Raw genomic sequence first — 15,651 nt, 5'->3', positions numbered from 1 at the left:
TAACTATATAAATAATCAAATTAGGGTCAGATATTTTTTGATTAACTAAAAACTAAATAATCAAAGAACATCTGACCCTAATTACTAAATAATTGAAAAATTTTTAAGTTTGATTACTGAAATTTTTACTTTAATTACTGATTATCCAAATAATCAAATAATTTTTTATTTTGATTATTGATTATTTAAATAATCAAATAATTTTTGACTTTGATTACCGATTATCCAAGTAATTAAATAATTTTCTACTTTAATTATCCAAATAATAAAAAAATTTTCTAAATTGATTACTGATCATTTGAGTAATCAAGTAATATTAATTTTTTAATAATATTTTGCCGATCCCTGCCACTTACATGCCGTGCGTTGCAAAGAAATTGTTCAATTATTAAAAGCTGTTCTGTTTGCTCCGTCTGAATCACATGTAATTAATTGTACATTTGCGTTTATATTGTTTTATTTTATAAACATATATTTTGGCAAGTTGGGCAAAATCTTTCTTATGCGTTAAATTTATGCGTGCGTGTGTGTGTGTATGAGAGAGAGGGAGAGAGAGAGAGAGAGAAGTTTACATATATATACAATTTATTAAATATTAAAAATAAATTTTTTTAAATATGAAATGCTTTTTTATTTAGAAAATCATTATTTCAAATGTGAAATAAATCTTTTTAAATATTTTGCACATTATACATTTGTTATTTTATTACTCAACACGGTGTTCCAAAATTTTTAATTAAATTTTATTAAAGAAAATTACTTGACATTTTTAACATAAAGAATTTAAAAGCTCCTTATATTAAAATAAACTATAAGAAATAAATGGGCTATGTGAGCTGTGCGTGGATGTAAGGCAATCTTCTACAAAATTTCTTCTGGCTGATGCGAATCGTTTCACAGTCTCGAATAAACTGGTAAATACAGTAATACAATACTTATACACTTTTATATGATATATATATATATTTTACGATTTCTTTCGGAATCGTTTGTGACTTGCCGCTTGCCGAGTATAAAAGCGCGAAAAGTGACACCTCAGGGCCAGCGCACAAACATTGCCGTAGCGCCTTACGCCACCTTACGTAAGAACCTTATGTTACGTGACACGTAAACCAATCCTAAGGCAACGCACAAGAAATTCTTACGTTACGTTAATTACGTTAATTAACGTAACGTAAGAATTTCTTGTGCGTTGCCGTAGGATTGGTTTACGTGTCACGTAACATAAGGTTCTTACGTAAGGTGGCATAAAGCGGGGAGCACACACTTTTGCATAAGCGCATAAGCGTATGCATAAGAAATTTGATTGGTCAATGAACATATGCATAAGAAATTCAACCAATCGAATTTCTTATGCATACGCTTATGCGTCTATGCAAAAGTGTGTGCTCTCCGCTTAAGGCGCTACGGCAATGTTTGTGCGCTGGCCCTAAGGGTCTCCGCACAAGGTGTTCCGTATCGCATTACGTTACGTTAAGTATAGATTGTAAATTTAACTCCGTACGTAAAATTAAACGACATGTCTTTACGTTACGATTTCTTCTGTGCGTTAACTGAAGTTTAATTTTACGTACGGAGTTAAATTTACGATCTATACTTAACGTAACGTAATGCGATACGGAACACCTTGTGCGGAGGCCCTTACTCATCTGTCTGTTTCATCTTGAGAACGTAGTTAGTAGTTACTGCATTGGCCACTACTACGGTATGGCGCTGAAATCAGTGAGAAATGCCGGTCCAGTCTTTATCCAGGTCATTGGCGATCTGTCTATTAATCTGTGCCTGTGCACACATAACCAGTGTGTTATGGTATCTAGGGTATGCGCGTCATGAAGAGGATATTCGATATCCTTCGACATGCTGCTTGAAAGCGTTCGTGATGCAGGAAACCGTCATGAAGAAAAAATATGTAATTTGCAATTAACAATTCCATATTTTTTCTTAAAAACAACTATGTGTTTTCTTTACACCAATTGATTCCTCTCATTATTTTGTACGTAAAAGTATTAAGGTAAGATAATCGAAAAATGAATATTTTACAAGATATTTTACGGTTTATGTAAAATTAAGAAATTATTTCAAGCCTCATAACTCAAAAAGTACTTAACGAAAAGATACTTAATTATAGTGTTTTGGAAAGCTCTCGAGATAAGCTACAAGAGTGTGCAAAAATATATAGGGTGTTCTATTTAAAAAAATTGAAGTGACCTTCACGTGACCTTCAAATGACTCTTCAGTGTCAAACCAATGATACCATCTTATGGCCCCCTCGAAACCATAAAACTTTTGTCTGAAACATTTTTCTCTAAAATGCTTTGTTTCCGAAATAATTGCGTGCGTTAATTAAAATGGCTCACCCTGTATATATATATATATATATAATTATAAATATAAATTAAATTATAAATACAGAGAATGCAGAGTATATTTATATATCTATATATGCACAATTTAGGTGTGTACATATAAAACGTGAAAGGATAGGAGATTCCGAGCGTCCAATATCCGGATATGGCTCGTTCCTGTGATTTTTGTTCAATATATATCGAGAGAAAAATAACATCATCTGTATTGGACGTGTAATAAAATTTCATGCGTTGGTCGTTCGAGGTATATACAAATATTCTAGAGATACAGTATTTTTCTACATATATCTATATATAAATGTATGTACATTATTTGGTAGTACATCATTGGTAACATATATAATTGTATTTGTGAGTCACTTTCGCAAAATGAGGATATAGCAAGCAATTTTTATGCTCTTCGTAAAATTCGCTGCTCATTGTATCAAATTTCTTAAATCGTAAACATTTAATGGAATGCTCCGAGACCACAGATGTTCTTTTCGCTACAGATTTGTCAGGTCGATTCAAATTTAATATTTTGACTGAAAATGTAAACAATGAAATTATATCTTTCATATACATTCTAATAAAACTTGATATAATTTTACATTGTTAAGCTTAGATGAAAAGAAAAGTATACAATGTCAAAAATTGTCTCGATATTCTCGCTAAGGAAAAATTGTTCCCGTATTAATCGTGAAAAGGACATCTCATGACATCAGAACATACGTCCCAATGCGATATGTAATGTGGTGATAAATGACTATAATGATTTGTACAATAGCGTTGGAAAAAATTGTTATTGCAAAACTATGTACTTTTTTCCGTTTAAAAAGTAATACTAAAGATAATTCTTGTCAAAATACGTTGGTTTCTTAACGCGCCGCAATTAAATATCGTCTTCGCGCGGATGGATTCAGACATATTGGCTACGTAATAACGGTATTACTATTATCCTGCGCATCCGGGGTCGCCTCTTCGGATTCCCCGACGGATGGATTATTGTTCAGTCCGGCTTCGGCCGTGTTGTAGCCCGAAAACGAGCAGGTAGGCGCGCTTCTGGCTTGGCTTATCACCGTAGCCTCGGGTAGAAGCGACGTACGTTCCGTGGCGCTTCCCCAAGCCTGCTGATAAGCGCCTCGTCCACGTATTCTGCGGCTCAAGGACGAGCCTACGACGCCCAAATGTTCCTTTATATCGTTATGCACGTCAGAAACGTCCCACATTGCCCTATAAAATGTATACATATGCTAATTATATAACGAAAATATCACTAAATATTAATATCAGTGTCATAATACACTTACATATTAATATATACACATATATATTAATTTATTAGAGGATATATGAGATTATTGAAAAAAAGTGTTTTAATTTGTTTCAAAATATATTCATAATTGTTTTATATACCTAAATGCGTCCCACCATGCTTGACCCTGGGCTAAATTGACAAATGGTTTGTAGGAGAAGCTGTAGTGATGAGCTACCGCGGCTAGAAACATCTCTATACAAATTAAAAAGTCTTGCAACTTGGACGATATATTCTTGATGTCGTCTGTACTCTTTATATTAAAAATACTTGATATCACGTCGAAATAGACCAATAAAGCTATTAACACTCCTTGACTGAAAACCGAGAACACATTGTGTTTTTATTTCGAATTTGAGGCTACATAGACACATTACGATAATAAACTTACAAAAACGAGAAGAATACTACAGCTTTGATGCACAGAAATTTTCCAATTGGTTTCATTGGCTTCAAGGCCTCCACATTGGCACGGTAAAAGAGTACCAAACAGTACATGGCAACAAATTGTGACAGATTGTTTAAAGCGATCATGTATGGGAAAGCGACGTCTCCTCTAAATTCACCCTCTCCATACACTCCATTCAGTTCGCAGATGCTGCAAAGATAGAAGCACAGAATAAGCAAATGCATTCAAGTATATTACAACCTAAAATTAAATGAAGATATTTCTCTTACAATGATACTAAAGTCGATATAGGCCTAACAGCTGTATATTGTAAAATTCCATGCTTGCACATGTGTACAAACTCTCTGCCCATCTCCCAATCGGGAAGACAGCACAAAGGAAACATATGATGCACTTGAGGGGAGATCTCCAGTCTATGTTCCAATTGGTGATCGGCGTTCAAATAGGCCAGTAGATACATCATGAAATTATATATCACATAAGCTTCGTAGCATTCTCTTAAGCTGTCCACATATATACTGCCCGCAGGATATACTAAGCCTAACCACTGTGCAAACAAGAAATATTTATTAAACGAATAAATAAATACTTATGCATTTTCTCTGATATACACAAGGACTTGTAACTTTTTTTCTTACAGCATTTACTGCGTAAATGGGCACCATCCATAATATCCTGAAAAATAATGTAATATAAAATAAGAAATCCATATTTAATACTATATAATGATAGGGAGAAAAAATAAATAAAATTAAATCAATACAAATTTTCTTGGCGACAGAAGACTCACCTTATTATATATTTCTGTAATCTAGGTTGGGTGTAATATATCATGTGCTGGACAATCTCGTAGAAGGCGATGGGTAATGCTAGCAAGACAAAAGCACCACCCACCAGCGCACCCTGATCCTTCTTCTCTAAACCATTCTTGATGGAATTGACTAGCAAGATTGGTACTAGTACAACAATAAGAAGCGCGTACAGGCAGGTCAGTACGGGCAATATCCATAATCTCCAACGTCGACAGATCGAAGCCATCACTTGGATGCTTTGTACACTGTCACATCATAATTTTGGACTATGACCAGAGGCCGGTTCTGAAAATACAAGTCATTAGATGATGTTAAGTTTCATCATTTTATTTTAATAATTGGAAAGCTCATAGATTCGTGGGTGAATTGAAATCACATTATCAATATTGCAGAGTTTACAACACTTTTTATCATCCATTCAATGAATCATCCTGATGTTTACTGAAGACATTCGCTCGATAACTTTCTTAGCAGCTACGAAACATCCAATGTGCGCATTTATTATTCGTCCTTTATTGACAATATTAAGCTGATAAAAGTCTTGGTATGATTTTTACTATAACTATTGTGTAAAAAAAAAATAAAAGTACAACAAAGGAATGTCGTCCGGCGAGGTGAATGAATCAGCTGAGAGTGACAGTTAGATAGGTAGGTGCGAACTTCCCCTCTTCTAACCCTACGCAGTTCGAGTGATTGGATAATATAATATACGCATATTGGATTATTTACTGTTTCGCTGCTTCAATCGACGAATCAAGCCCCGATCTCGAGATGTCGCGAAGGTCTCGTCGCCCTCGACGAAATCTTTCGCCGGCCGCGTCGCGCCAGGAAATGTCATGCATACGCTCTCTTTACCGCGCGAATATATCAATTTGACATTTCGCGATACGTCGCACGGCCATCGGAAACCGGAAGCTCACCGTCGTCCGGAAGAGACGGGGTCCGATCAGCGTCGCCAAGACACCAACGAAAAATACTTCGTCCGGAGCGAAATCTGTCAAAAGAGGACGATCCGAATAAATAAGAAGGCGTCGAATAAATAAGGAGGAGAATCGAAGTGATCCTGACGATCGGGGCGAGAGGATCGCGGAGGCTCGCGAGGGTAAATCGAATCCCGGATCTAGGGATATTTTTTCTATCTAGGGACTTTTTCACTCGCCGGCGAAAAATCCCTAGACCCGCGATCCCCCCTGCGTGGGCGGCGCGGGTGGGGTACATCCGGTCTAATGGCGTCGAGGGCCAAGCACTGTTGTCACATTTTGTCCTACAGTGTTTCAATATTTCGCTTTGTTTATGTCACGCGAATCTCACGGAGCGAAGACGAGGACGAGGGCCGGACGCGCGAATTATCCTAAACGAAGGTGAGAGCGAGGGGATTTTCGAGCGGGCGACGCGTATCAAAACGCCGCTGAGATTTTCCGACTGGTCCGGGTGCAGTGACCTTGGTCCCGCTGTCAGACCCAAGGTACGCACACGCGCCAGATTTAAACCTCGATCGACGTCCCCCTCAATCAGGTGACCCTTTAAACTGCATCTCTCGCATTTTTCTCTCATCGAATGAACGCGATCCTTTCATTCGGATGAAACACAGCTCTTTAACAGCTAGTAAAATATTTTAAGTATTAATGTAGGACTTTTTATTAATTTAGGCAAATTTAAACTTGCTATTATTATAAAATGCATAAATTAAATCATTGCTTGACATTAAAAAAAGGTTACTTCTTTATTAATCATGAAGCTTATATTAGTGTTATAATCAGAATGTTCAATGTAATATAAGTTTGCCGCTTAATCTTGATATTATTTCATTATTTAATATTAATATTAAGAATTTTGTTATAAAAATGTGAGAAAAATGTTGTGTTCCTTGAAACATGATATATTTTTTATTGTTCTATGGTTAAAGAAATTAATGAAAAGTATCTATTACTTTTAAAGTTACGTTGGAAATGGATTCTACTCTTTGACAGCTAATAAAATATTTTAAGTATCAATGCAGGACTTTTCATTAATTCAGACAAACTTAAACTTGCTATTATTATATGAAATGCAATTATAAATTATAAATTTAATCATTGTTTGACATTAAAAAAAAAGATAGAAAAGTCATTGAATCTTTAACAATTGAATCTTCTCATATAAACTATATTTTATTTATTTTAATTACAGAAAGAGAGAGTTTGAGCACAAATGAATTTTTTTATTAATAAATGATATTTCTTTAAAGTACACAATCCTTTCGTTTAGAATAAAAAGGACAGAGCTTACTGCTTCATTAGTCATGAAGCTTATAATAAGAATGTTCAATGTTAATAAAAAGTTTGCCGCTTAATCTTAATATTATTTCATTATTTAATATCAATATATACAGAGTTTTATTATAAAAATGTAAGAAAAGTATTGTGTTCCTGGAAAAATGATATATTTTTTATTGCTCTATGGTTAAAGGAATTAATGAAAAGTACCTACTACTTTTAAAATTACAATTACATTGAAAGTGGATTCTACTTTTTAACAGCTAATAAAATAAGTCAAGCATTAATGCAGGACTTTTCATTAATTTAGACAAACTTAAACTTGCTATTATTATATCAAATGCATAAATTATAAATTAAATCATTGCTTGACATTAAAAAAAAAAAGGATAGGTTCATTGAATTTCTAATAATTGAATCTTTTCATATAACTATATTTTATTTATTTTAATTAGAGAAATAGAGAATTTAAGCACAAATGAATTATTTCATTAATAAATGATACTTCTTTAAGGTACAAAAAACTGACTTCTTCTATAAATCGGTAGAAGATTTTGCGAAAGACAACATTGGACATTGTTGTCCAGGGATACACTCAATTATGGAAGTCACAACAGAGGAGGCACAGGCTGTGCTCTTGGAGGGAATGGAAGGTGCACAGTACATCGCCATTCAAAGGGCTGACGGAGAAGCTCTAAGTAAAGGAGTACCACTGTTATCCTTGAACGGTGAATTAATCTCAGAGGGTATGGTCGTGGACATGATTAACGCCGGTGTTGGCACAGATTACGGCGCGGGGGCACAATATTACGAGTCAGACGACTTGTTGCAACAGGAACTGACAGAGGTTGTAATATGCTACTTAGTGCTTGTACAGTTGCATTTATATCTTGCATGTAGAATATGAATTATGTGATGCAGGATGATCGTAGGCTTGCTGCGGCTCTGGTTGCGGTACAGTTTCATCACCAGAAGCAGCAGCAACTCCACATCCAGTCCCAACACGAGGATCCAACTCTTCCAGACGTTTCTCACCTAGAAACTCTAGCGCCTGTGAATTCGTACTCGATTCAAACAGTGCCGGAACCGAATACCACCTCTCCTGTATATCCACCTTTGCAACCCTTTAAAAGAATAACGCAAAACGTAAAGCAAGAGTTCATCAATGTTAAGAGCGAATATGACGTTGAGGTTTCCACAGAGAGCAGCGAAGATGCCACATCAGTGTCCGGACCTAAAAAAACTTTGCCACATAAGAAGAGGATACCTCGTAAGCTGAAGCAGCAACAGACCAAGAAGAACGCGTCGCGGAAGGACAATAGCAAATCGGGTCAAGAAAATACGACAGTTGAATTGGCTAGTGAAATCCAAGTTAATGTCTTCAAGTGTGAATTGTGTAGTTCTAAGTTTAACAGTCAGCTGAAGTTCTTTGAGCACTTAAAGGTATATTTCATTTACATTGAAATTATAAAGCAACCAATTTGATTCTTATATTCAATTCAATACAAGTACATATATGTGTAAATTTTATATATATAAAATTTACATACATATAAATATTTACAAAAAACAAAAAACAAAGATTAAATTTAATTTATAGGTACATTATGAACCGGTAAAACAGGAGACACGAATAGCGCAAGCGACGAATACCAATATCACAATATCAGTGCCAGAAACAGTACATAGTTTAGAAAATACTGTAATCGAAGAATTCAGCGAACCCGAAGATCTTATGGAAGGTATTCGGGGTGTAGGTAAGAGATAATGCTTTTTCAATGTTAATATTTTAAAAAATTTGGTATAGAAACTATTTACAGACAAATTTTTCCTTTTTTATTCTCAGTGGAAGAAACTGGTGCGCATATCGATGATGATACAGACTCTCCGCTACCCATTGCAAACAACGAATCATCATTGTGGACCATTACCGATGCCCCAGAGGTACAACAGAGGGACCAACAACAAATAAAACCACCGGCCGTTAACGAGAATAAAACTTCCGACGAGAAGGCAAAGACTGACATTCCACAGACAGCTAAGAAAAAGAAATCACCAAAAACGCGAAAGTCAAGTTGGTATTAATTTTTTTCAAAAAATTCCTTGGTGCTGAAAGAAAGGTTCAAGTGATATATATATTCTCTCGTAGGTGACGATTTAACGTGTCGTGAGTGCAATCGTTCATTCCATCATAAAAATAGCTTAGTCTATCACATGCGATCTCACAGTGGAGACCGACCGCACCAGTGCGAGGTTTGCAGCAAGCGATTTTTCGCTGCTAGCGCATTAAAAGTAAGCATCGATGTCACCAGCGAAGTGTATCAAATTGCATAATAATAATATAACTTCTTTTATCAACGATCAGGTTCATTTGAGACTTCATAGCGGCGACAAACCGTACAAATGCGAGGTGTGCGGCCGACATTTTCGACAATGGGGTGACCTGAAGTATCACTCGACGAGCATTCACTCGGAGCAGAAGCAATATCAGTGCGAATACTGCGCCAAAGAGTTTGCGCGAAAATACTCACTGATCGTGCACAGGCGTATCCACACCGGAGAGAAGAACTATCGCTGCGAGTACTGCAGCAAAACGTTCCGGGCGAGCAGTTACTTACAAAATCATCGTCGCATACACACGGGTGAGAAGCCACATCCGTGCACGGTCTGCGGGAAACCGTTCAGAGTGCGAAGCGACATGAAAAGGCACATGCACACGCACTCTCGAGCAAAGACGAATGAGAAACAACAGTCGCTGAACAGGATCCTAACCGGGAAGAACGTGGAGGACATGGAGGGCGATAAAATACAGGCGAAAACGATTCAGGATCTCGTGAGAGACCTGAAATTAGAGGTTGAGGCATCAGGCAACGCTATCGTCCCACCGGACGATAATCCGGAGAGCATCTTGCCTCACACTGGCGGACAAAATCTGGAGTACACTATAACGTCGACGGCAGACACTATAATCGCGGACAGAGATCCCCTGGAAGCCGTTGCGCGAACGACTGATAACATGTGAGTAGAAGGAAATTTTTGTCTCTAAATTGCTTCGATCAGTTTCTTAAATGTAGCAAAAATGTTTAATTATTTTCCTGTATTTTTGCAGACAATATTTTTTTGAACCGATATAATGTTGGACTATTTGATGGAACGAAAATATGTGTCGTATGTTGTACGACAAGTTGGATCACTTGCGGAATATTGGCGCTCAATCGGTCTGTAAAATATTGCATCTTTATCGCGGGCTTTTGAGCAGATTGTCCGGAAATATATTAATAACAGCTGTAATTCCATTTTATAATAAAAATTCTGTTATGCATAACTTTATAAATCTTTTAAGGTTTAAAGATTTTCACTTCCGGACAATCTAATGTAAATTCAACGACTGACAAGTGAATTACATTAATGCACTGCCTATAAACAATTGTAACATATTTTCCAATATTTCTCGAATGGAGTAAATAACTTATGTAAAAATATATAGGTCGTTACCGTTTCACACAAATGAAAATCGGAAAAACGCAGGTCTATAAAACAATATCACACACACAGATACATATACATATGTAGTAATCAACACTAATCACGCAATTGTACATTTTTAAGTCTAGACAATTTAGTGGTTTATATATTGTGAATCATCGTTAAAAAAATATATTTTTTACTTGAATATGTTTATAGAAATATATTGGTCCACTTCTTTTGCGACTTCTGATACGTTTAAATAGCCGCAGGTATTAGTGTCGACCCGATCGCATCGGTTTTACCGGTGAAAATTTGCAAGATAGTGGCTAGATCCCTGGATTCAAGAGCATTTTGAAGTTTCGCCATGGCTTCCTTGCTACTAATCCTATTTTATATAAACAGCATTATTTGGATTAGGTAATAATATAATTAGGTAATAATCCTTTCGTAAAAAATCATCTATCATCACCTTCGAGATCGCTTCGCTCGTTCCCAATCTACGTATAAGTCAGTAATGATCGCGTATAATCTGTTCAGAATCTCGGTATCCTTGATCATAAGCGATCTGATCTCCGTTTCCTTCTCCAACAATTCTTGATACTCGGAACATAAATTTTCCTTCGGATTGAACTTGAGCTCCCATTCCTCGAGAGCGTCCAGAATTTTTATCTTCTGTATTAAATCGTAGGCCGCATTCAGTCGCGGAAGAATCAATTCTAGAACTCTAGATATACTTCCTTCTACTACTTCTGTAAGAAAATTTATGTTCAATCTATTCAGTTCAATTTCGAAGAGAAATATTATAATCGACAATTACCGCAGAATACATCTAGCTTTATCTTTCGTTTCGTCGCTTCCTTCGTCAATATATCTCTAAGAATTATGATGCTGGATATATTCTCGCCGAGAAAAAGCGCGCTTCCTTTTCTGCAATTTATTGAAAGATGGATGACGAATGTTAATTTATAATTTTACGTTATAAATTAATTATTATTATGTAACTAACTTATATTTGCATTTGAGGACCGTCCCGATGAAGGATGAGATGTACACTAAGACAGCTTCGCCCTCGTGAATGTGAGGTCTTTCAGGCACATCTGGTAATATCAGCGAAAGCCACGCATGCATCTGAAAGGAAGATTTAAGAAGAATATGGAAAAATCACTTTTTCACAACAAAATGAAAACAACAGAATGAAAAATCGCACCTCGGCAATCGTGAAATTGCCGTTTAATTTCAATTCGTTAAACGGACCACTGAACTGCGTGATGTCATCGTCCTCGTCCTCGTGTTGCCTGACGTGCAAAGACAAGGCGTAAATAGGAATCAAGATTTTACGGCAGCGCTTCGGTTGTACCTGAAGATTATCAAAGATATTAACAACATAAACAGACTCAAGATTCGGAAAACAATGTGTAAAATATACCTGGGATGTTACATAAATCTGCAAGGTACCCGGTTGACCTTCAATTGATCTCAATCGCATTTCCAAACGATTTGTATTAATCTAAATGCAATTTTGATAAATTATTTAAAAACTGATTGCAGATAAAAATGTTAAATCTTTAAAATTTTATAATTCCAAAAAAAATTGCATGTAAATGTACGATACATTACTTGGCATCGATAAGTAGCAAGAACAAAATTGCTCTCTCTAGGATCACAAGCGGACAGACTGACTACTGCGCTATTGTTCTCCGTCTCCAACAGGTCGATAGGTGTATCTGATTGTATGAGAATATTGTCGATCGACGCATCCAACTCTACAGAGAGGGAATACGACGCGTCCTCCTTATGCAACATCATCCTAATTAATTTGAATTCTAATTTTAATCTCAATTAATCAGTTTTATATTTCAATAAGAGAAAGCGAGAGAGATAAAGAGAAAGAGAGAAAAATAATTTGCAACGAGTTTTACTTATGATTCAGTGCCAATATCAAGGGTGCTAGAGGATCCGACATAAAATTGGACGACTCTTTCTCCTCATTCAATTTCTCCTGCAGTTGTTGTATCTCCAATTTTAATCTGGCCAATCCAACATCGCTCTGTCCTGCTTCTAGTAAGCCAGGCGGACTGGTAGTCAGTCCGAATACTCGGCCTGAGTAAGTCGTTACGAGAACTTCAGCATAATTGGCGATGCCAATTATACCACCCACGACTGTACTAATACTTTCGCCTGCATTCTGTAATATATCCACTAAATTAATCTATTTCTTCAATTCAATGAAAATTTAGATCCTGATGGCTTACGTAGTGATAGCGTAGAGTGGACGTTACATCTTCATCGGGAAACGTGTACACCTCGACGGTTCCGTCTTGTCGACCCACAAGGATGTCTATGCTGTCCTGCAACTGATGAGTATCCACCGAAGTGATTCCCGAGCCTGTCGAAGTCAACAGCCAAGTGATTCGGAGAGTTTTATTACCTTGAAGAATCAGCAGTCCGATTCTACCATCCGCGGTGCCAACCAACACGCGATTCTTCGAGTACACCTCTCCTTCTCTGAAAAAAAGTAGCATATAATAGTTAATCTGAAATAATCTTTTAATTTAAAATATTGTATGCGATCCAAGCATCAATCAGACAACCTATATACAGAGAGCACCGTAGGAGCACTCGGCAATCTCAGGACTGTCGGACTTCTTGTGCCATGCAAGACGCGTACCTGGAGAGCAGAGAAAAAGAGAATGCATGTGGTATAATAATTTATATAATTAGTATTAGTGTCTTTCTCTTAATTAACATCTAGAACAAACTATTTTCCAGCTGATACGTCTGATATCGTCGAATATTACCGCGCAGTCTGCACAAGCGAGGATAGCGTACACCACGTTGCCGTCTCCGGGTAAGAGCACGACGTCGTGCAAAGTTTCCCCGGCCAGGTAGGAGTCGGCGTCCTTGCAATCCCTGTATCTGTGATAGAGATCGCGCGCGCACGCAGCGAGATCAGGACCGAGGACATACCTGGATGGAGCAAATCCACGACGATAATTAATGAGATATTATTGAGGAACGCAAAGAGAGAAACAGAGTGAGCTTACAAGGCGGAAATTGGATCTATAAGGCTGGTATCGAACTCCAAGAATAGCTTGCCCTTTCTCGTAAATCCCTTCACAGAGCTATCATATGCTAAGAAAATCTTGTCCCTCGACAGACCTATCGAGCCACCAAGAACCATTTTATGGATTTTTGGACCGGGCAAAGATTTAAATGACAATTGCAGTTCACCTCTTTTCATGCCTGTAACAAAATAATTTCGTATTTTTTTTTTTTGCATATTCAAATATTTTTTAATATTCGTTTTAATACTCTCAAGAAAAATAGTTTATTATAATCTTAATAGTATTTTATTATAATTATTTCAATAATACTTTATTATAATTTATTATAATTTTAATAATTTATTATAATATACTAATATAATAATACTTATTATAATATAAAATATTATGCAATCTAATCACACAAACTTGAAATTTTCTAAAAAGAAGTACAAAATTCTTCTAATTATTTTTCAATTATTCTTATTATTTTTCTTATATGAGAAGACAGAAAAAGATTTTCTTTTCTAGCTATATTGATATTAAAATATTTTTTGATGATTATTACAAAATGATTTTTTTGATATTAGTTTTTTTAATAAATCACGAAAATAGATACCGTAAATATGCAGTATGCCATCGTGATCTGCAACGGCGAATTTTTGCGGCTGCTTCGTTGCTTCATTAGGCGGAAATATGATAGTTGTGCCACGTGAAGTAACACCTACCGTGGTGTAATCTATTCTTGAGAGCGCCAATGTCATCGTTATTAATTAACTTTAATCTTGAACTGCTTATCGAGCAGAATCGATTCGATCAGATTGTCATTACCTTGTTAATTAAATTAAGAGAAAATAATAGTTAAATTGAGAGAAATTAATAGTTTAATTCATCGATTTTACAGACTCTCTTAACGCAAAGTGGTAATAAGAATGTAAAGACGGCGATAGAAATGTGTCGCCGCGACGATCGATTTAACCATAGCAACCTACGGCATAACAAACCTGATTTTCGAAATTAGAAATCGCAATAAAAAATTGAAATGTCCACTGGTAAATAGAAGAAAAAACAAATCTCTGCCAAAAGATTTTTTTCGATGTTAAAAAATCACCGTTTGATGTGTCCATGCTACATTCATAATTGTGAATAGAGAATTTATGAGATAAATACGCACGTTTAATAAAATTTTTTTTAATATGATGTAGAAATTATCTACAAAAAATTTAATTATTTTATTATTTATTTTATATTCTATCTGTTATGTTATCTATTATATTTTATTATTTATTTTATATTCTATCTATTATATTATCTATTATGTATTTTATAATTTTATAATTTATTATTTATTTTATTTTATATTTTATTATATTTTATATTATTCATTTTATTTGTCTTATTATTTTTTATTATTCTCTTAGAACAAAAATATCAAGCATATCAAGTAATGAAATCAGGAGAAGAAATGATAAATATTTCTCTGTTCTGATTGATCATGAGTAATAGATAAAAATACATACGAAAGATTTTTGGAAAACATTTTCCAGAGAATCGTTTTTTGAATGTTTTTGAGATTTATGGCTTTATATGGCTTTGAGACCCAATTATTTAATTTAAAAATTGATTGCTATTTCGGATTATAAATAATTTTCGCAACTATATATTTACAAGTTATATACATTCTAATATAAATATATTTAATATTTTATGATGATAAATAATGTATAATAAATAAATATATAAAGTCGATAAATATATAAATATGTGTATAACGCGATAAGTTTAAGTTAAGTAACTTTTATCTTCTCTTATTTTTTATATTGTAAGAAAAATAACTCAGAAAATAACATAACAATCTGTATTTGTTTTTATATAGATTATTGTAAAAAAACAAATGATATTCTTTTATATTATTTATTTAGATATTTTATATATGTATATATATATATATATATATATATATATATATATAAAATTAGTTAAATAAGTAATATATACCAAAA

The 15,651-nt window shown here is 35.0% G+C and overlaps 3 protein-coding genes and 1 long non-coding RNA gene across 10 annotated transcripts; 2 read left to right on the top strand and 2 right to left on the bottom strand.

Annotated features, from left to right (window-relative positions):
- The first annotated feature begins 1,618 nt into the window (after nucleotides 1-1,618).
- LOC145959405 (uncharacterized) lies at nucleotides 1,619-3,977 on the top strand. Its single transcript, XR_014435021.1, has 2 exons — nucleotides 1,619-2,011; nucleotides 2,456-3,977. It is a non-coding gene; the product is annotated as an uncharacterized LOC145959405 (long non-coding RNA).
- Nucleotides 2,546-5,970, bottom strand: LOC145959404 (transmembrane protein 184C). 4 transcript variants are annotated; one of them, XM_083078231.1, is made up of 7 exons: nucleotides 5,802-5,970; nucleotides 4,860-5,166; nucleotides 4,708-4,744; nucleotides 4,339-4,616; nucleotides 4,052-4,258; nucleotides 3,762-3,977; nucleotides 2,546-3,578 (listed from the first exon to the last, which is right to left on the bottom strand). In XM_083078231.1, the coding sequence occupies exons 2-7, from the start codon at nucleotides 5,105-5,107 to the stop codon at nucleotides 3,278-3,280; spliced, it is 1,287 nt and encodes a 428-aa protein (XP_082934357.1). In that variant the 5' UTR covers nucleotides 5,108-5,166; nucleotides 5,802-5,970; the 3' UTR covers nucleotides 2,546-3,277. The 4 variants fall into 4 exon arrangements, with proteins under 4 accessions (XP_082934357.1, XP_082934355.1, XP_082934356.1 ...); XM_083078229.1 differs by lacking the exon at nucleotides 5,802-5,970 and adding an exon at nucleotides 5,611-5,795; XM_083078230.1 differs by lacking the exon at nucleotides 5,802-5,970 and adding an exon at nucleotides 5,258-5,515.
- LOC145959402 (uncharacterized) lies at nucleotides 5,552-10,809 on the top strand. 4 transcript variants are annotated; one of them, XM_083078227.1, is made up of 8 exons: nucleotides 5,552-6,242; nucleotides 7,651-7,983; nucleotides 8,037-8,579; nucleotides 8,737-8,893; nucleotides 8,983-9,210; nucleotides 9,286-9,428; nucleotides 9,502-10,154; nucleotides 10,246-10,809. In XM_083078227.1, exons 2-8 carry the CDS (start codon nucleotides 7,738-7,740, stop codon nucleotides 10,268-10,270), a joined length of 1,995 nt encoding a protein of 664 aa, XP_082934353.1. In that variant the 5' UTR covers nucleotides 5,552-6,242; nucleotides 7,651-7,737; the 3' UTR covers nucleotides 10,271-10,809. The 4 variants fall into 4 exon arrangements, with proteins under 4 accessions (XP_082934353.1, XP_082934354.1, XP_082934351.1 ...); XM_083078228.1 differs by having other exon boundaries at nucleotides 5,552-6,346; nucleotides 8,058-8,579; XM_083078225.1 differs by having other exon boundaries at nucleotides 5,552-6,346.
- LOC145959401 (BBSome complex member BBS7) lies at nucleotides 8,717-14,705 on the bottom strand. The gene is made up of 13 exons (XM_083078224.1): nucleotides 14,268-14,705; nucleotides 13,649-13,847; nucleotides 13,403-13,571; nucleotides 13,196-13,272; nucleotides 12,857-13,109; nucleotides 12,524-12,789; nucleotides 12,222-12,411; nucleotides 12,031-12,111; nucleotides 11,812-11,961; nucleotides 11,611-11,732; nucleotides 11,422-11,531; nucleotides 11,074-11,353; nucleotides 8,717-10,989 (listed from the first exon to the last, which is right to left on the bottom strand). The coding sequence occupies exons 1-13, from the start codon at nucleotides 14,410-14,412 to the stop codon at nucleotides 10,860-10,862; spliced, it is 2,172 nt and encodes a 723-aa protein (XP_082934350.1). The 5' UTR covers nucleotides 14,413-14,705; the 3' UTR covers nucleotides 8,717-10,859.
- Between the last annotated feature and the right edge of the window lie 946 nt (nucleotides 14,706-15,651).

This window comes from Camponotus vicinus, unplaced genomic scaffold (genome assembly GCF_025532165.1).
Source record: "Camponotus vicinus isolate PSW18456_S1 unplaced genomic scaffold, iyCamVici1.0 SCAF_1, whole genome shotgun sequence".
NCBI classification, from domain to species: domain Eukaryota; kingdom Metazoa; phylum Arthropoda; class Insecta; order Hymenoptera; family Formicidae; genus Camponotus; species Camponotus vicinus.
Note: the sequence above shows the minus strand (reverse complement) of the source record. Positions and strands in the feature narration are given on the sequence as shown.

Bases quoted from the DNA above. Each gene is read 5' to 3' on its own strand.
- LOC145959404 (XM_083078231.1), bottom strand. From the start codon at position 5,107: ATGGCTTCGATCTGTCGACGTTGGAGATTATGGATATTGCCCGTACTG. The intron at 4,259-4,338 runs GTAAGAGAAATA...CTATCTTTGCAG, and splicing joins ATATCGACTTTAGTATCATT to CATCTGCGAACTGAATGGAG. The intron at 3,579-3,761 runs GTATATAAAACA...TACATTTTATAG, and splicing joins GCATGGTGGGACGCATTTAG to GGCAATGTGGGACGTTTCTG.
- LOC145959402 (XM_083078227.1), top strand. From the start codon at position 7,738: ATGGAAGTCACAACAGAGGAGGCACAGGCTGTGCTCTTGGAGGGAATG. The intron at 8,894-8,982 runs GTAAGAGATAAT...TTTTATTCTCAG, and splicing joins GGAAGGTATTCGGGGTGTAG to TGGAAGAAACTGGTGCGCAT. The intron at 10,155-10,245 runs GTGAGTAGAAGG...GTATTTTTGCAG, and splicing joins GCGCGAACGACTGATAACAT to ACAATATTTTTTTGAACCGA.
- LOC145959401 (XM_083078224.1), bottom strand. From the start codon at position 14,412: ATGACATTGGCGCTCTCAAGAATAGATTACACCACGGTAGGTGTTACT. The intron at 11,354-11,421 runs GTAATTGTCGAT...ATTTTCTTACAG, and splicing joins AAAGCTAGATGTATTCTGCG to AAGTAGTAGAAGGAAGTATA. The intron at 10,990-11,073 runs GTGATGATAGAT...TATATAAAATAG, and splicing joins CGAGCGAAGCGATCTCGAAG to GATTAGTAGCAAGGAAGCCA.